Consider the following 19,896-nt stretch of genomic DNA (forward strand, 5'->3'; position numbering starts at 1 on the left):
TTTTGTTAGCATCTCAGTGGGAAATACTGTTGCATTTGATCCTCAGAAGGTTGCCCAAATTTGACATTGCTGAAGGATTTAAAATGAAAGCTTGAAATTAAGTGGATTACTTCTGTTAATGTATGCAACTGCCTTATGAAAGAATGCTGATCAGCTTTCAGTTGGTTAAAATGCCTAAATAGAAATCGGCAAGCATGCTGAAAGGTTCAGGTTAAAGCTAAACTGCAGTATAAAATAGTTTTATAAAATTTTAATACTGAGTTTTGGTATTTTAATAGGCTCATGTGTAATATTCAAACAGCTGAGCACAAGTAAGTAAATGCTAGTGGGAAAATATTCTATTATGTAATATAAAACCATATTATTACCAGCCTCTTTGCTAAAAGCTACCATTTCTAGAAGCTGAATCTTTCTCGTACTATACAAGATGTTTTTGTTTTGTGTATGTTACTGAGGAACAAATAAACCTTAATGTTATCGTTTCCTGTCATATCAAGGTGCGTTTTGACCATACTGGTGTAGCAAGCTGTTCCTAATTTCATCTGAATGCTTATCACATGCTTCTGGCAACGTATGCTTAGGCAGGAGAGATTTTGTCAAGAAAGCATGCGGTTGCATGTATAACAAGTCTTCAAACTTTGTTTTGAATTTCACCTTAAAAACGAAAAGCATTGAAATAGGCCTATTGTTTGAATAACCCTATTCCATTAAGTACATGAATCTTTACCCCTCCAGGCTATGTTCATTTGCATTTTTATCTCTGCCACTCTTCCACACTTTTATTTCACTCTTGACCCTGTTTCTAGGAGATGTGCGAGTAAGAAGTCGGGCAGGATTTGAAACAGAGAGAAGAGGTTCTCATCCATACATTGATTTCCGTATTTTTCACTGTAAGTATTTAAAAGCAGATAAATGACAAATAAACAAAGGCTTCCATTAATTTTAACTACTGAGCCTATACAAATAAAGTTAGCAGCTTATATAGCAAGACCATTTCTTATACTGCTTAGGAAAATCTTTCATTCTTCTTCGTTACCAAAATAGAACGAGAAAATCTTCACTGCTAAATTTCTGCTTCTAAAACTGTAGTTTAAACTCCTATTGAGGTCAGATCTGAATCCCTATGGAGAAGAAGACTTGCATGCCACAGCTGATGTGTATGCAAATTACAGAAGGCACAATAATTTGAGAAGAATACTTTCCTGCTTTTATCAGGTGCAAGAAAGACCTGGTGTAGGATGATGTTTGAAAAGAATTGCAGTAGATCTCAGTATTCTTGACTTAATCACAATCGATCAGTTTCATTTTCTCAAACATATAGGTAGATCTTAGTTTCTCATAGGAAGACAAATCCAAAGTAAAGATTAAAATACTATAAGAAAAGATCAGTCTGAATTTTCTCTAATTATGGATTATAGGAAACTTTTTTCCCTCAGAGAACTTTTAGAATATTTTTGATAACTTCACTTTTTCCCCTCTATATTGCAAGAACTTGATATATCAGTACTTGTAACATAAAAGCTGCAGTCGTCGCTGTGCCTGAATATGCAGCAAAGTGGAAAAGATTCAGATGTTAAAGTATACAGATAGTATTAATGTATTGTAATAAAGTGTCTACACTGACACTGTGTAATCAGAATTCTGAATAATCTGAATGCAGTGGTGAAATTTAGAAAAAATATTTCATGGTAACAAGTGTGGTTATAATTATCTTATTAAGGAGTGGCAGAAACTGCTAATTATCTGATCTTACCTTAAGTTGATTGTTTTTAAGTAGCTGACTACTTAAATCTAAAACTTTAAGACTTACGGTTTCATTCAAAAGTTAGCTTTATAAAATAGGTGAGAAAACAAAGTTTGAAGAGTATCTGAAGAGGGTAAGGATTCTATCCCAAATCCTGGTAATTCTACTGAGAAAATTAAAAAAAAACCCTGTAAAAATAGCCTGCAATTTATGAATTATATGAAAAAACACATTTGTGTGGCATTTCATACTGAAACAGGGAAATAGTAACAGAAGTGCTAGAAGAACAGCGTGTTAAGAGGCAGTCACATGTGATATTTTCGCCATTGTCAAATGTGTTTCCTGTGGTACTCATCACTCTGTTCCCATCCTGACAGTTGTACATCAGGCAGATTAGGATAAGCGTTTTTCACACACTTTCTTCTTGCCCCTACTTGTTCAGGCACAGGCACTGACTTTTAGCAGCATCAACTATGGTGTCTGATGACAGCAAGGAATGTTGCTAGGAGGCCCAAAAATTCCTTGCCTATAACTTTCCTCTCCTGTCTGCCTCTGTATCAGCCTTCGAAGTTGCCATACTATATTCACATTTTTCTTTTTTGCTCAAGAACCTGCGGTTAACTTAACTGTGGTTTGTTGCAGAGTTGATCTGATTCCTGCTATATAGTTTTCTTTCCAAGTGAATGCAGAGTTAATCTTACTGTACCACTAAATTATCTACTCATTTACAGATTTCTTTTTTAAAAAAGAAACAAACTGTAAGGTATTTTCTTTTTCTCTGAAATGCTAATAGAGTCCTTATCAGTGTTTCCCTAGTAGTTTTATGGAAAAGACCTGGTTGACTTGGTTCTTAGGAACTCTATTTATTTTCTCTTGTAACTGCAGAAGGATTTTCCCCCACGCTTGGGGATGAAAAGTAGTCACCATAATAGAGGAGCCAGTTTAGCTACCCTGCTCTGCTTGGAGCAAAAACTGGGCTGAAATGCTTCTCTTTTGCAGCAAAAGTGTACTAAAGCATCTGTTTGTTGTTGTTGTTGTTGTTTGTTTTTCCTTTCTTTCCAAAACAGCTGTATAATGAACATCTATCAGTATTGCATGAATATGCTTTCTTCATGTTGTTTGTAAAATTTCACTGTAACTCTCATCTGCTATTGACTAACTGGATTCTGTGATTCTAAAAATTTAGCAATAATCATTGCTTGCCTTTTTACAGATCACACATGCTGGCTGTCATGCACAGTTTTTGAAGCATAATTGCCATCTTACATTGCGCTTACTTTGTTTTTGTCCTTGAGCATTCTTTTGTTTTTCTCAGTCATGTTTTGTGAAGGAACTTCAAAGTATTTCAGAAAGTTGAGCTAATGAACCAGTGATCCGTTTTTTGTTTTCCAGTGTTGTACCAGTATAACTTTGGATTAAGAGTTTATTAATAAGTTTAAAGTGTAGTGAATTTAAAATATGTGACTATATTTTCAGGAAGGTAATGTTGTTTTTCTTTTTCTTTTTTTTTTTTTAAAACAATCCACTCTGTCTCATAACACTGTTTTTAATTGTAACTTGAACTTATATTTTTAAATAAAGTTAAGTTTCTCAGCACTTAGTTCTTAAGGTTGGTCATGTTTTTTCTTACAGGTTGTAAGCTTAGTGTCTGCAACTTTATCCCTTCGTTCTGTAACTGTCACATGAATGTCCAAGCTCATAAGTTGGATAGAAGTACTCATAACTTTGATTTTTAAAGTGATTGCTAGGAAAAAAAAATATACACTACCATCTCAACCAAAATATACATGAGAGATATGTGAAGAGTATTAATGTAAGATCTGACTGATTGTTAAACCATGTCTTTTGGGTGTCAGCTTTTCTTTACTATTCTCTGTTCCAGAAATCATGTTTTAGTAGCTCATTGGAGGAACTTATCAGAAAGAATAGCTTAATAAAAAGATTGTTTTTGTTTTTAACAAGGCTACATTCCACTTGTAGGGAAAGGCAGGATTGTGTTCATCATGTTGGTGGGTAGTTGGCTAACACTGTAACATCAATTAGTAGTTTCTGTTACTGTGATCTGTTGATTTGTTTCTTTGGGACCATGGACATAACCTCAAGATAGTAGCTAAAAGCCACTGATTCTGGAGAGAAGAGAGCAGTGACATAACTATTCCTCAAAAGTAAATTGTACTTTAAATAAAATGGTCTGGTGTTCTTCAAGGGTATGTTTTTTTTTTTTTTTTCCACAGCTGCACAATAAACTGCATACTCTTTAACAGTCTTTTACTGAATTGAATGTAGACCACCAGATCTACATTGCATTTCTTGGGTAGTAAGTTTGGCAGTGTACTATCTGACAATCTTCATGTACTGTTGGGTTTTTGGTGAAGTTACTGAAGAAGTGGTTGCAGTTCGTTACAAATATGCTACGCTAAATGTAGTTACTTTTTAAATTTTTCTTTAATAATTAAAGGCATGGTAAATAGTAATTCAATCTTTAATGTCAACGGATATGTTGGCTAAAACCTGCTGGAATACAAAATCTTCACTAGATTATTAATCGGTAGATGATAGTGTATATATTTTTTTATAAGTGGCAAACCAAAAATAAAGATTAAGGTTTTGTCTTCCCGTTACTGAGAGGTTGTTGGTAATGTTTATTTTTATGTTTTCATGTTTATGTGTATGTATAGACACTTAAGCTTTGTTGCTTGTGTTTGTGAAGCTTCTCTGGCATGCATGAACAAAAGAATCTACTGTGTGCTTCCACCACTCACTGTTTTGTCTAAAGAAAAATTGTGCTCAGTGATGTGTACAGTGTGTTACAATGGGGAAGCAAAGCCAAAATGATTAAACAAGATAGCAGCCAAAATCTTGGCTAGTGTCATATGCAGATACAATTTGAATTAATAGCTCTAAACTTCCTTTTTAGGAAGAGGTTGTTGAATATAGTCTGGAAGGACCGGATAAAAAAGAATACTTTAGTCTTGTGAGGAGGAAGCATTTTTTTCTTTTTACCTTTCCTTTTGCATCTGCACCAGAACAGATAAGATCTTGTCAAAAGGCTTTTGGAATTCTCTCGTGCCACTGTAGTGTGAGCCAGCTTGTACAGGGCGATGGTGATATCGCCAAAGTGTGGCTCTATTTTTATGTTCCAAAGATAAGTTAGTCACATCTGTGAGTTAAAGCATCTTGGAATTAATGAAGGGTTTTTGAATTGATAAGTATGTTTTTGTAAACAGCTAGCAATGACTCAGTTTTGAATGAAACTGTGCTTACTAGTGCAGGACTCCACATCCCAGAGAGATTGTGATTGGATCTTGGTGGCTTCATTGATGCATTTTCTCTCTAGTCGGTTATGGAGCATTTTTATTTTTTATTTTTTGTAGTGGAAAGGAAAGAAGGAAAGAATTCAGGTGTGTTTCCTTGGTGATGGAAGAATCTGATTGTCTTTCATTTTAAGAGTACAAAATCATGAAGGAATTGTGGAGATTTTCTTTGGCACACTGTTTTCAGACTGTTAATGTGGAATCCACAGTTCAGTGAACATTTTATCTGCTACTTTGAGATCTGGTGGAAGTAACAGCATATGCCGCTTGCAGTGTTTTGAATTCTCTAGTTCCTTGCTCAAAAAGCATTGAAAAAGATGCATCTTGGTTGATGAACTTAGTCTTGCCTTAAATGAAAGTACAGAAGTAATGTAAGAAAGAGTTCAAATTCAAATTAATTGCCTTCAAGAGTTTTGGAAATTTTTCTTTAGCAACACCTGATCATGCTTTTGATTATGCCATAGAGAGGTTGAAATAAAAATGAGCAGAGTCCAGATGGTGTTGAATGCCCTCTTTTTACTTCATGAAAAAACGAAAGGATTACCTAGCTGCATTTTTTTTGAACAAGAAATGAGTTGCTCTTAAGCATTCTACTACTAAGAATGACTGATTACACAACAAATCAAATCATTCGAGAAAATATATGGTCAGAGGTTGAATGACGTGTTTCTTACCTGTGCAGATAGCTACAGCGACCACTGAAAAGCTTGTACTCAAGAGATTTCTCTGAAAGTTGTATTTCTATGCAGGACACGTTCTGAAATTGGCATCTTATTATTCAGAATCTGAATTTTTAAAGTCATTTTTCTCTTCCAGTTGAGAGAGTTTTACTTTCATGTACTGCAGTGAATGCAGTCACAAAAGGGAAGTTGCAAAAGCCCAGTCAAATGGAAATCTTCTAAATACAGCTTTCGTCAAAAGAAAACAATGAAGTCAAAGTACACATGAGCTTGATTAGGGAAGATTTCAGGGGACAAGCTTCTGGTTAAGAATACAAGACAGATTTTTTTAATAAGTGATTATTTTATGTACAAATATATTCACAAGTTTCTGTAGAACAGCTCTGGAGTCCTGCACTGATAAACACAGTGTTTTATAGCTGTGGTAAGTTTGTCTTCAAGGGAAGATACAATCATGTTCTAACTTTTTCATTTCTTTTGAACTTCTCTGGTACATTTTCTTCTCCAAGTGGTTTATTTTGAATGTATTACTTTCTGCCAAACTTGGAATCATAAAAAATACGAGCATTCTTTTGTTTGCATTTCTGCTCCCAGTTTGACTTTTCTACTTACACGTACAGCCTTTTAAAGAAAGGATAATCTCTTTTTTCTGTTAATTACAATGTGCTACTTTTTTTTTTTTTGGTAATTTTCTTTGATTTATTGTGGTAGGAAAGCCCCCAGAAGATTACTTGTTAGTTTTTTCGTTCCAGCATCATAGAACTGAAAAATTCTAGAACACATTAGAATGATGTTTTCTTGGAAGACATCAAGAAAAAGATCTGGTGATGGTCTGGAGTATATTATCCTTATTATTGGAGAAGACTTAAATCAGTATGTTGTGTGTTCTTGTTTTTTCTCTCTAAGAGCCACAGTGTTAACACTGGAGAGGCTTCATCTTAACTCATCTTTTCAATGAATATTAGTGTGTTCTGTTGATAATTCCTAAGTATTTTGCTTCAGTGAAGCTTAGTTGGTATGAGGTACGGATTTGGCTTGCCTGGGGTTGGAGTCAGGTCAAAGTGTACGTAACTACAAGATTGCTAGGTTTATGATTGAGTAAATTGAAAGTGAAAGAGTTTATATTTACTGTTTTGTAGTTCTCAAATAGTTGTTAAATATTTATGCAGTTCAGTACAAGAGTTCTGTTACTGAGTTTCCTTAATGTTGTATTATTCTCAGGGTATCTGTGAAGAGGAGCCAAAATTCAAAAGAATTACAAGGCTACAGTCCTTTTGTATGTCTTTTCATAGTATTTTCTTGTGTATTACTTAAAGGTGTATAGTGCTATTGGAGAATTGGCATTTAATTCTCTCTACTTCAGTGAATTAGTATAATTCCTGTACTTTGAGTCATTTATCTCAAATTATCTTTGCTGTGAACAGAGGCTTGGACCGAAGAGCTGTCAGACATTACTTCTTTCTCTTCTGACCTGAAGTGTGCTGATTGTTTATGGCTCTGTACTTAGTTGGTGTTTCATTGTGTAAGATCCTTGTTCTGAGGGATGTCTGCTAGGGTTTCTACTAGGGTAGTACTGCAGTTTCATAGATTCATAGATACGTAAGGTTGGAAAGGACCTACAAGATCATCTAGTACAACTGTTTCATGCGAGATAAAAAGTTATTTGATTCCAGTCAGTCGAAAGACACTTGCAAAGCCATATTTCTTTCACTGAACCCTAACTTGTAGCTTAATTTTCAATGGTCTGGATTATTTAAAAAAGAATGTATGAATATGGTAGAAAAAATAACACATAGGAGACATTAAGACAGTCTGACCTGGCTTTAAGATGGGGTATATTGCGTTATAACGGTGCCGACAGGGCTTAAGAATAGTTCTAAGGAAGATAGGAGCTATAACAAGGTAATTTAGACAGCAAGACATCTTTATATATGAATTATCAAGTCTTCCCTGAATTTGTATCTTAGAAACTGAATCATAGTTCTTATTAACGATCGTGATACAGAATGTCTTAAAAGTACTTAAAGGCAAGTCGTGACAGTAAAAAGCTTAAAGAAAAGCAAATAACAGGGCTGGAAGAAAAAGCAGGGATCTAATATAATGCATTTCCTGATGGTGTGATGAGGAATAGATGTGAAATTAGAGAGCTTATGGGTCCCTCTAGTGGTGTTAAGGGCTAGATAATAGTTTTAAACTGTTCATAAATATAAAATGATTTGTATTCTGGAAGGTTTCAGAAAAACAGTTACAATTGTTTCAAATCTATGTTGTTACAGATGGTAGAAACTTATGCTATTTCAGGCTTGGCAATAGTATATAGTATCTGCTGTGTAAGAATGATGAATACTCAAGTGTATAGTTGGCTTTATTGTGGAGGAACTGTGAGAGGTAATTCCAGAGGAGAAGAAACTCTATTTAGGTCATATTTTTTTTTAGAAAAATTTCCTTTGGTGGACTGTGCACATCAAACTGCAGTTTGATATTCAAACCTAAGAGAGATCATCTTCACTCTCCTTTTTTATTTCTTTTTGCTGTTAATACCAGTGGGTAACTGGTATTGTCAATTAAACCTTTTCTTTTGATAATAAAAGTAAAACTCAGCTTTTAACATCGATAATTTGATATTTATATTTTGGGCTGTAGCACAGAAGACATGGAGGTAAAGTTCCTATTGTTGATAGTTTTATTTCGACCAAAGCTGGATCAGAAGTTATGAATCTTTATTTTTGCATTAAAATAAAGTTGAGGTGTTTTCTGCAAGGATTTAAAGTTTCTATAAATAAAACATTGAATTAAGCCATCACAAAGTTGTCACTTCTTGTTTTACTGTCTTCCTTACTATTCAGTAGTTACAAGCATGCAGAAATTAAATACTGGTCTGTAGGTATTTTTTTGTAATAATATTTCAGTGTGGGGGTGAGAAATATTGAGTTATCCCCATGAAATGTGGTATTTATTTGCTTTAGCTTCTTATGAAGTACAGCATGCTTAAAAGATTGGGAGTGAGAAAATTAAAATAAGTATCTTGGAATGTAGATGAAATCTGTTGCAAGAAGGCAACTTGCATTACTTTATTTGTGTGTATACAAATGTAAGCTAAAATAACTGATGTTATTAAACAGAAGAATTAATTTCTTCTCTCTTGTAGAGCATCTTGTCATTTTTTATTATATTAGTTCTCTAAGATGCATAGAAACAAGAGTTAAGCTATTTTAATAATAAAAAAACAATTGAGGGAAAAAGAATCATTGGATGATTTTCTAACTTGAAGTGGGGAAATGAAGATATAAGAAAGAAAGAATGTCATACCAGAGCTGCTGTTGGCTAGACAGACCGTCTTCTGGTTCCTTGTAGCCAAGCCACTTCAGAATGCTGAAACTTCCTTCTTAACAGTTCCCACATCCTGACTTTGCTTTCATGTCATAAACACTTACTTTCTCATTCTAATTTGTCCTTAAACCGTCCTTATCTCTTAAAAACAACTGCACAGTATTAGACTTTAGGAAGACACACTGAAGGTTGCAAACAAAATGAAGTATACTTGGGTTAGGAGGGGGATTGTTTTTGTAATATGTTTTGTCTTGAGCAAATCTAATACATTTTTTTTTTTTACTTTTCGCCTTCTTTCCATTGTGAATGCTTTGAGCTCTGTTTTTTGTAGGTTCTCTAATGGCTAATGGTAGAAGAGGGTAAGGCTGGCATTCTCTTACTAATCATGTATATAAATGGAAAATGGTGTTATTTTTTTTTTTCCTGTGCTAGAGGTGAAAGTTCAGGCACACCATTGCATCATTCCTGCTTTACAGACTATCCCATGAACTTGTCTTTGTTGTTCTGCCTGAACTCAAGAGAGATTGATTTCTTTCTAATGAAAAGGAAACTGCAAGCTTGGGTGCCATCAGTGTTCCTGCAGCTTAAAAAACGTTTTTTCCTTCCATGAAAGCTAGCAATTTTCTTTTATAGTCTGCTTTTTAAAACTACCTGTCAAACCTCCACGTGTGACTCATGTATCCAAGAATGTCCCATAGCAAATGTTTAATTGTCAGAGAGAGAATAATTCACTTTCTGGGTTGGTGTAGTCGAGTAAGGTATTCTGGAAGGACTCAAAATCTCTCGTTTGGAAATTATTCCCATTATTTAGATCTGCAATGATTAGATGTTTGATTAAGTTGTAGCCTTCAGTTGAACTTGGGGTATATGTGTGGAATAAGTAGTAATTTGAAAGGAAATACCGAGTCCTGCACCTGGGGAAAGACAGCCCTGGCTACCAGCTGCTCAAGTGGCAAGCAGCCTGGTCAAGAAGGCTTTGGGGGTCCTAATGGGCACCAAGTTGAATACAAACCAACAGTGTGCCCTTGCCACTAATAAGGCATTAAATACAATATTGCTAGCAGGTCAAGGAAAGTGATCCTTCCCCTGTACTTAGCAGTGGTAAGATCACACCTGGAGCAGTATGTCCAGTTCTGGGCTCTCCAGTACAAGAGACAGCTGGACATAATGGAAAGAGTCCAATGAATAGCACCTGAGATGATGAAGAAACTGAAGCACCTCTCCTGTGAAGGACCCGGAAGCCCCTTCAGATCTTCAGCTCTTTCTGCCCAGAAAGCTGGAATGAAGTTGGCTTTGCTGTAGCTTGTTTGAATTACATCAGCTGAAGCTGTTGTAACAGAACCACAAAATGGTTGGAGGCCGAACATTTTTTCCCTCTTATTTAGGGAAAGGAAGAAAAAAGTAGGATTAACGTGTAAGGATAGTTGTTTATGAGCTGCGCAAACGTGATAACTTCAGTGAGGTGATTATTTTTAAGCATAATTTCAATAGCATATTGTGAAGAGTCGTGAATGTGCAGCTTCACAGGAAACTGCATTTCCTTTGAAAAATTAATTTGACTCTGTACCCACATTATGAGGAAATAAAAATTAAGACAAATGCATGCAAAATTCCTCAAATGACTCGTAAGCTTGAAAGTAGGTAGACACAGCTGAATGATCATGCTTTGTTTTATTTCTGCTACCTACAGTGTGCTGTTCTACCAAAGACTAGTAAGTGGTATCTGTGACAGTTATTTGTAGCATGACATCAAAAGTAGCTTCTTATTAACTACAGAGCTATGAAAGACTACATATGATCAAGAAAACTACTTGAATCTCTTAAGAGTACTTATTTCTGCTATTGGAGGTGTTTTGTTTTACTCAAATTCAGTGAATTTCCTTGGCTTTGTATATATAGATTTGTGGACATTTTAGATACGCTTATGACCTAAGTGTAACCATTTCCTATTATGTTATTTCAAACCTGATAACCTCAGGTCTGAAATTTGGGTTTTGAGTGAATCAAGATTGAAAGATCTTCAAAGCCTAGCTCCTATTAGCAGGAACTTCTGTATTCTGCAGGATTGACAGTGTCTCAGACTATACCCTAATGTTAACAAGCCTTCTTACAAATATTAATAATACAGTATACATTTATTTGCCTGCTGTATGTAAGAATATTGTTTTATATGCAGCTTTTCTTATATGTAGTACACCTGCTTACATAATCAGGATATACGTTTAACAGACTCTCTGGAGGAAGTGCCCTTGACCTTAATTGTGATGACTTGGAGGAAAATATTTCACGTGAAGTTGTCTTCTTTAGCTCTTTGAAAGTGATGGGAATTTCTGTATTCTGATGCTTTTCAGGCAGGTCTGAAAGATTGTTCCAATTTTATTCTTTCAAATTCTGTTAATGAGGATTGCTGATGTAAAATAATCATTAGTATAAAGTGCTACTGCACTTCAGATACTGTTAGTGTGCTATTAGTATAATTGTTCCAATGTTTTTTTATTGTAGACTAGAAGTGAATATATTAATGAGTTAAGGTAGGATGGAAAATGCATTATAACTTCTGCAGAGAGCTGTTAAAATGAATAAAGCTTTATTTTGTGCACAATCAAACCGCTCTCACTATAGATCACCAAGACTTTAAATTTAGGTTGTTAATAAATCCACACCTTTGTTCATAATGCATTTTAGTCTGTCTTTTAGAACAAATAATGCATCTGTTTATTTCACTGATGTCCAGTATACTTTGTAGAACTGCAAGAGACCTGTACTATGCATGTTTGGCTCGTGTTGGTTTTGAGGGTCTGAAGTTTTGGAAAAGTGTGTTTGCTGTTACTTCCCATCTTAATATATGTTCTGTTTTGTTTCTTTTTTTCTTTAATTTTTTTGGGCTAAGTGAAGGAGTATCAACATTATTGGCTCTCTGTTGGTTGTGTGAAAATGCTGTTGGGTGTAATGCTGAAAGGAATGTAAAGGTGAAGTTCAGCCTTTAAAGTTTCAGGCTGGAAATACCTGGAGTGTTGCAAAGGAACTAGCAATGTGTACTTTAGTCTTCAGGTTTCTGAAACAAACAGATGGACCCTGTAAGTATGCCAAGTGATACTGGGTGCAAGCTAACACGAGTCCTTTGGATAGCTAAACTGGTTAACGTAGAGTTAATCAAATTATGTGGATTATTCTTTGAAAACAAGCTGCAAACACATTCTGTAGCGATTTTGCTGAGAAAGCAAATCACACATGCAGTGGAAACAAATGTGGTAGTTTTTTTGGCAGTGGGGAGACTCAGGGTAAAATTACCTGCACAAGCACCTACGTCACTCAACTCTGTTTAAAACTTTGCCAGGAAACTTCTGGAGCTTTAACATCTGTGCACAGTTATTTGTAGATGCTCTTTTTTAACTACTCTATAAACATACTGATATTCTGCTGGTGTGCATGTTTTATGTGGTTTGCTAGGGACAGGAACTGGATGTGTGTATGTGACAGCAGTTTCCCAAAAGGAATTACTTACAATATTCTTTGTGTCCTTACCCAATTTTCATATTTCTGTCCTAGCTGTAGCAGTGTTCCTTAGGAGGATGCACTTCAGCTATGATTTAAGTATTTGTTTTTCTTCACAGGGTATTTAAATCATTATCTTTCTTTTCTAATCCATACTTCTGCACTCACTCTTTACGGTGATCTTTACTTGTGGCTGAAACGTATGATGTGCCAACAAAAGAAGAAAAGCAGTGCAGTTGAACCAAACTTCCTCGAGCAGTCTCTTTTTGCTGAAGGTTTTTCAGAGACAGTATTTATTCTCTCTCTTTTTTTCTTATAGCAAATTCTGAAATTGAGGTGTCTGTGTCTGCGAGAAATGTGAGAAGGTTGCTTAGTTTCCAGCGATACCTGAGATCTTCCCGTTTTTTCCGTGGTATCACTGTTCCAAATTCTTCTAACATTTTAGATGATGATTATAATGGACAAGCAAAGGTTGGTTGCTTAATTTTTATCTTCATTTTATCAAGTATGTTTCTTAATGTTTACTTATAAAAATATATTGTGTTAAGAAAATACAAGTAAATACAGGTTTTTAAGCATGTATTTTCATGTGTATGTATGTGTGTATATGCATGTGTATAGCTTTATAAAATCTAGCCAGATTTATGTGACTTCTGGCAAAGTCCTTCACCTCTTCAGTTTACAGGCTGTTGAGAGCCTAAAGGTTGTGTCTTGCTACTGATAGAGTATAATGCTTTTTGTTAATAACCTTTACACGTAGATGGAATATCCTCATAATGCAGCATGCTAATATGATCAGGCTACAGTGTAGGAGGAATCTGATAACCTTTGGAATGGATTTAAAAAATACACATGTAACAAAAATAAACAAAATACACATGTAAAATAAAATAAACAACAAAAATACACATGTAGAAAGATCTCGTCAATGATGTGTATTTCTTCTAGTAACTCGGTTTTAGTGGCCAGTAGAGAAAAACTAGCATATGGCAGCGGGATCACAAAACCATTGCAAATTTAACGAGTGTCTGAGAAAGCAAGTATCTACTGTAAGATGTGCTGAGCAGGTAATTCTAATGGAAGTAGGGTAGCAAAGGTGGCAACCTAAACTCTGAGCCCTTGAAAGTGCTGTGTTCTTGTCCATCTGTGTTTGTGAAGTGGTAGTCCAGTGAGGCGGAAAGTGAAAAGATGGTTTCTTATGAAGAAATTACAAGCTCTTCTTATATTCTTAGTAAAATGTCTAGGAAGTATTGTCCTGGTTTAAACAGAAAGGGAAAGTGAGAAATTAAAGAACTACTTACAGATGAGTACTTCCTTGCAAGAATTGAAGTGGAAGATCTGCAAGAGATCTTGAAACAAAAGACTGGAAGTCATCAGACAGAGTTTTGTGATTGATACATTTTTTTAAGATGATTGTATGAAATGTTAAGTGTGGGCCTCTTCAGATGTCTTTTTTTTTCAAGTTTGAACAGTTATTTTGTCATACTGCTTCTGTTTCTAACCTAATTGTTTTGAATTGCCTTACTTTTCTGAAAATGGTTAGAGCATGAAGGGGGAATCTCAAATTCATACTGTCAAGACACTTCTCATATTTCAGTCTTTTAATGTGTAGCATATATTTCCAATTTTTTAGACAAATCTAATCTTTATATTACTGGTTTTGTGTGTAGAAATTCAGAGACTCGTGTGAGTCCTTAAAATCTTAAATACTCCTCTAGACTGTAAGAAGATAGCCATATACTGAGGGAAAAAAGAATTAAAGCTTTTGTGTTTTCTTTCAGTGTATGTTGGAGAAGGTTGGAAACTGGAATTTTGATATCTTTCTTTTTGATAGACTGACAAATGGTGAGTTTGCTTTTTCCTTTCTCCTGTGTTTTTATCTCCTAGGATAACTTAGCTGTTGCTCTTACATTGTGGTATGTGATGCTTGTTCACTAAAAAGCAAAGATTTTGTCAGGTAGTACTTTTTAACAGTCTTCCATCTAATTTCTGATTTGCCATGCCACTCTGAAAATGTCATTAATGTCAGAACTGATAATAATCACTGATTTATAGAAGAGGCCCTTGTACTTTGTAGGTGGTATTCTCTATTTAATTTTTCTAACCATAATTAGTATTTCATACAAGTTTGACAATTAATCTTGCTCATTTGATCTATTTTTTTTACTTATGGAATGGTCTTAATTTATACATCTGTGTACAAAAGGTCAGTTACAGTGAATGATTGCCTGTTTGGATAAATTGAATGTTGGGTAGAAGAGCTGTATTAGTATTACTTTCAGCACAATAAAAAGGCAAAGTAGTATGAATACGCTGTAATTACAATGTCTGATAGAATACCTAGAGAACTAACAGGTGAGTGAACAGAAGGTGCTGTATATGTGTGGCTTACACAAAATACAAAACAAGAAAAGATTAAGTAGCAGTAGGAAGGAGTTGGTTAAAAAATAAACTAAGTCTTGTGAAGCTGTGGACAGCTGGTTGGAAAAGAGATCTCTTAGTGTGCTGGGAAGGCGAAGGACTGCTGTAGTGGATAGGGAGAATGTTTGTATTTTAATATGGAGCAGTGGAAAGAAGAAAGAGGTGTGTGAGTCCAAGAAGACAACTGTGCCAGAGGAGAGCTTTTGGAGCCTGGACTGTGAGCTGGGAGCAGCTGGTGCCATTTTTCCATCAGTTGGATGGAGTTGGTAGCGGAGATGCAGTTAGCATGTTTAAAGTTTGGCAGGAAGACACAAAGTTAAGAAAGCAAGATACGACACCATGTTAAAAGGATGCTTAAATGCTGTATGCTAGTAGCATCCTCACAGTTTAATGCAGTGCATGAATATAAAAATGGAAACAGAGTAGTTTAGCAGAAGGGGAGTAAACTGATGTCCTCCTTTTAATACAGTCTTCTCTGACTGGATTATGATTTTTGTCTTTTTCAGATATACTTCCAGTGTGCAATACTGTTCACATCTCAGTGCAGCTTCTGTTCTGGAAGCCTGTCTGTACCATCCTCTTTGCATCCTAATTCAGTTGATATAGGAGCACGATTAGAACAGTGTTGTTCTTGAGAGTTCTTAAGGGTTACAACTTAAGGCATACAACTTTGCTGCACATGCAGCTTCCCTTGATGAGCTGCCCTGGGCAAACCTGTAAGAAAGGGGCTGCTCAGTAAATTTTGTTTGAAGAACTGTGGATCTTACTGAAAGGAGGTGATGGGCACACCTAAATACTTCAAGCCTAGTGATAAGCTAGGTTTAGCAGAATTCTTTGTCCTTTTGTACCTCAGCTTCTACTTTGCTAGCTAGTTTATCTGATTCCTGCTAAATGAGATTGTCAGACTAAATGTACCAACACTGAGTAATCCTTCAGTACGTACTGTTTGCAGAGTAAATAATTTGCAAGCTATTTCAGGTAAACAGTAAACATGCAGCTATTTCTTTGACTTTTACAGCTTTATTTGTTTTATTGTTGCAAGTGATTGCAATATTATTGCTTTGAGCAGGTGAAATGTATTGCAGGTTTTGACTGGTATACATTTCCTAGAGAAATGTACGTTTTTTATTTGATTTGTGGCTGAAATAAGGAATAATTTCACGCATTAGAAAAAAAAGATAAAAACACACGACAGCATGTGCACAGTGTCACAAATTGACATGGTTGGGCTTCCTGTTTTTCTGATGGTTTCTTTATTCCTTCTTCAGCTGTGTGTCCATTGATAAAAACGATGCAACGTACCACAAAGCTGAATACTGTTGTAATGGATTTGCACTTTGAAACTCCTTGCTTTTTTAATGTTTGGGTAATGTTTTCCTCCTGTCATTTGACAGTGAACGATACTGGTGATTGCTAGAGGAGACAGCTAATGCAATCTTGTCATGCAATAAGATTTTGAATATTTATCATGGTGTAAAGGAATTTGCTTGTGTAACTTTTTGTGTCCAGTTTGTTTGAAATACATTTCTTGTGAAAGTCACTGATTTCATGACTTCCAATGAATTAGTATTTTCATCTTATTTTTAGGAAACAGTCTAGTCAGCTTAACCTTTCATCTGTTTAATCTTCATGGACTAATTGAACACTTCCAGTTAGATACGATGAAACTTCGTAGATTTTTGGGTAAATACAGCTTTTTATTACGATGAATATTGCTGTTTATCCGGATTTTCATGCCTTAACTGAAGTGCTGGTTGTAGTTGAGCAATAAGGTTTGAAGAGTACTGACCCTGTCCAGATTGTACAGTAATTTCAACTGTATCGATTGAGAGAAAATCTCTCAAAGCTTCTGTGAATGTAGATGTCTCCATGTTAAAACCAAGCAGGTATTGCTACATTTATGACAGATGCTGTAATACTTTTTGTTAAATCTAAATTTCAGGAATGAATGTGAATTCATCCATATGACACTTTTATTGGGAAAGAAAGACTGCTTCTTTATTTGGTGCAATTTTCATTTCTGTTTTAGCTTTTGTTCCTGAAATTTTCTGTATGGTTTCATAGCTGTACTATGTTGGCCAATCTGATGTCATGTCTTGCTTGCTCAAGCTCTAATACAAGTATACACTGTGCTGTAGGCATACTGTCTCCATAGGGTATACTGGGGCTGTGTGTGCCTGAGGCACTGGAAAACTTCAGTGGGGAAGAACTGTAAATACGATGTGGAGCGTTCAAACTGAACAGTACTTCCACTTGTCAGCCAAAGGAGATGTCTTTACGCATCCCTGTGCCACAGTCACAGACACTGGTGTGAGGCTTCCATCTTTTGTTTCTTCTGTGGTGGTACCTTTTATTTAATTTTGTGGAATGGGTTGCTGATTTCTGGCTGAGCAGGAGGAAGAGGTTTCTGGTCCCTCCTAGCAGGGTTTCCCAGTTCAGAGAAAACAGTGTGGTGGTTCTGAAGCTTGTTATTTAACAGGAAAGAAAACCACATTCAGAAGGCTTTTCTCCCCTTTCAAATAAGGGAGTGTTTTAGTTTTCATCACTGAATTCTCTTTCTATGTCAGAATTTTTCTGTTCTGTCACGAGTTTGTTTTAAAATGGTCTCAACTCGTTCAAGTATTAAAAAGATGCAGAAGCTGTCCTTGAGGACTGGTATTTAAATAGATAGGTTCATAGGTTTATAAGGTTGGAAAGGACCTACAAGATCATCTAGTCCAACCATCCTCCTATCACGATCCCTACCCAACTACTAAATCAAATCCCTTAGCACCTCATCTAAACGCTTCTTGAACAGCGCTAGGGATGGTGCCTCAACCACCTCCCTAGGCAGGCCATTCCAGTGCCTGACCACTCTTGCAGAGAAAAAATGTTTCCTCAGGTCTAATCTAAATCTTCGCCGGTGCAACTTGTGGCCATTCCCTCTCGTCCTGTCATTATTTATCAGGGAGAAGAGGCCCACCCCCTCCTCACCACAACCCCCCTTCAGGAAGTGGTAGAGTGCAATAAGGTCTCCTCTGAGCCTCCTCTTCTCCAGACTAAACAATCCCAGCTCCCTCAGCCGCTCCTCATAAGACTTGTGCTCCAGACCCCTCACCAGTTTTGTTGCCCTTCTCTGAACACGCTCCAGGGCCTCAATGTCCTTCTTGTAGTGAGGGGCCCAAAACTGAACACAGTACTTGAGGTGCGGCCGCACCAGAGCTGAGTACAGGGGGATGATCACCTCCCTGCTCCTGCTGGCTACACTATTTCTAATACAGGCCAGGATGCCGTTGGCCTTCTTGGCCACCTGGGCACACTGCCGGCTCATGTTAAGCTGAGCATCAACCAACACCCCCAGGTCCTTTTCCTCTCTACATTCTTCAAGCCATTCTGCCCCAAGCCTATAGCATTGCATGGGGTTATTGTGGCCAAAGTGCAGGACCCGGCACTTGGTCTTATTGAACCTCATCCCATTGAGCTCAGCCCAGCTGTTCAGCCTATCCAAATCCCTCTGAGGGGCCTCCCTACTCCCAGGCAGTTTGACAAAACCTCCCAACTTGGTGTCATATGCAAACTTACTGAGGGTACACTCAATCCCCTTGTCTAGGTCATCAATAAAGATATTAAACAAGATGGGCCCCAAAACTGACCCTTGAGGGACACCACTCGTAACAGGATGCCAGCTGGACTTAACTCCATTAACCACTACCCTCTGGGCACGGCCCTCCAGCCAGTTCTCCACCCAGAGAAGAGTGAACCTGTCCACACCACGGGCTGCCAGTTTCCTTAGGAGAATACTGTGGGAGACCGTGTCGAAGGCCTTGCTGAAGTCCAGGTAGACTACATCAACAGCCTTTCCCTCATCTACCTGTCTGGTCACCCAGTCATAGAAGGAGATGAGGTTGGACAAGCACGACCTGCCCCTGGTGAACCCGTGCTGGCTGGGTCTGATCCCCTTGTTGCCATGCACGTGTCGTGTGATTTCCCTCAAGATCATCTGTTCCATAACTTTCCCTGATACCGAGGTCAGGCTGACAGGCCTGTAGTTCCCCGGGTCTTCCTTACGGCCTTTCTTGTAGATGGGAGTCACATCAGCAAGCCTCCAATCTTGTGGGACCTCTCCAGATAACCAGGAATTCTGATAGATGGCAGAAAGTGGCTCAGCAATCACCTCTGCTAGCTCCCTCAGCACCCTTGGGTGGATCCCATCTGGCCCCATGGACTTGTGGCAGTTCAGATGGAGGAGAAGATCTCTGACCGTCTCTGCTTGGATCACAGGGGGTGCATTATGCACCCCGTCCCGGACTTCCAGGTCAGGGCAAGTACCGTGTGGACAACTGCTTTGTCTATTAAAGACAGATGTGAAGAAGGCATTGAGAACCTCAGCCTTTTCCTTATCATCTGTGGTTACATTGCCTGCCTCGTTGAGTAAAGGAGGGAAATTTTCCTTAGTTTTTCTCCTGCTGTTAATATATTTGTAAAAGGGTTTCCTGTTCTCCTTTACAGCAGTAGCCAGTCTAAGTTCAAGCTGGGCTTTAGCATTTCTAATTTTCTGCCTGCAGATCTTGGCCAGTTCTCTGTAGTCACCCCAAGTAGCCTGTCCCATCTTCCAGAGGACATAGACTCTCTTTTTCTCTTGGAGGTGCTGCAAGCAGTTAGAGAATTCTGATCTTAAGCTGCTGAAGTTGTAACTGAGCATGTTTGGTTGTCACTTTGCTTTTCCTTTGGATAGCAGAGATTTATTGAAAGAGCATTTGACTTGAAATGAAACTCTAGTTAGGAATAAATGGATTAGTTAATCAGCATTCAAAATGGTAAGCCACTGAAATGGTGTTAGACCGTGGGAGAAGGCAACATTTTATTCTACCACTGAAATCAATCACAGTTTTCTTTTTGTTAGTGCCTTCTACTTAACAGCAGTAACAAAACA

The 19,896-nt window shown here is 37.0% G+C and overlaps 1 protein-coding gene across 4 annotated transcripts in view; it reads left to right on the plus strand.

Moving 5' to 3' along the window:
* PDE7A (phosphodiesterase 7A) overlaps positions 1 to 19,896 on the plus strand; it is a 71,034-nt gene that overhangs the window by 42,661 nt on the left and 8,477 nt on the right. For 2 of the 4 annotated variants that reach the window (XM_065751757.1, XM_065751758.1), the window contains exons 3-6: positions 807 to 890; positions 12,883 to 13,034; positions 14,345 to 14,408; positions 16,572 to 16,667. In XM_065751757.1, the coding sequence (XP_065607829.1) occupies positions 807 to 890; positions 12,883 to 13,034; positions 14,345 to 14,408; positions 16,572 to 16,667 (396 nt within the window). The remainder of the gene's footprint in view (positions 1 to 806; positions 891 to 12,882; positions 13,035 to 14,344; positions 14,409 to 16,571; positions 16,668 to 19,896) is intronic. The other 2 variants (XM_065751760.1, XM_065751759.1) reach the window with 2 other exon arrangements.

The sequence above is a fragment of the Cyrtonyx montezumae genome, unplaced genomic scaffold (assembly GCF_038088225.1).
Source record: "Cyrtonyx montezumae isolate F1298 unplaced genomic scaffold, pur_monq_1.0 scaffold_8, whole genome shotgun sequence".
Taxonomy (NCBI): Eukaryota; Metazoa; Chordata; class Aves; order Galliformes; family Odontophoridae; genus Cyrtonyx; species Cyrtonyx montezumae.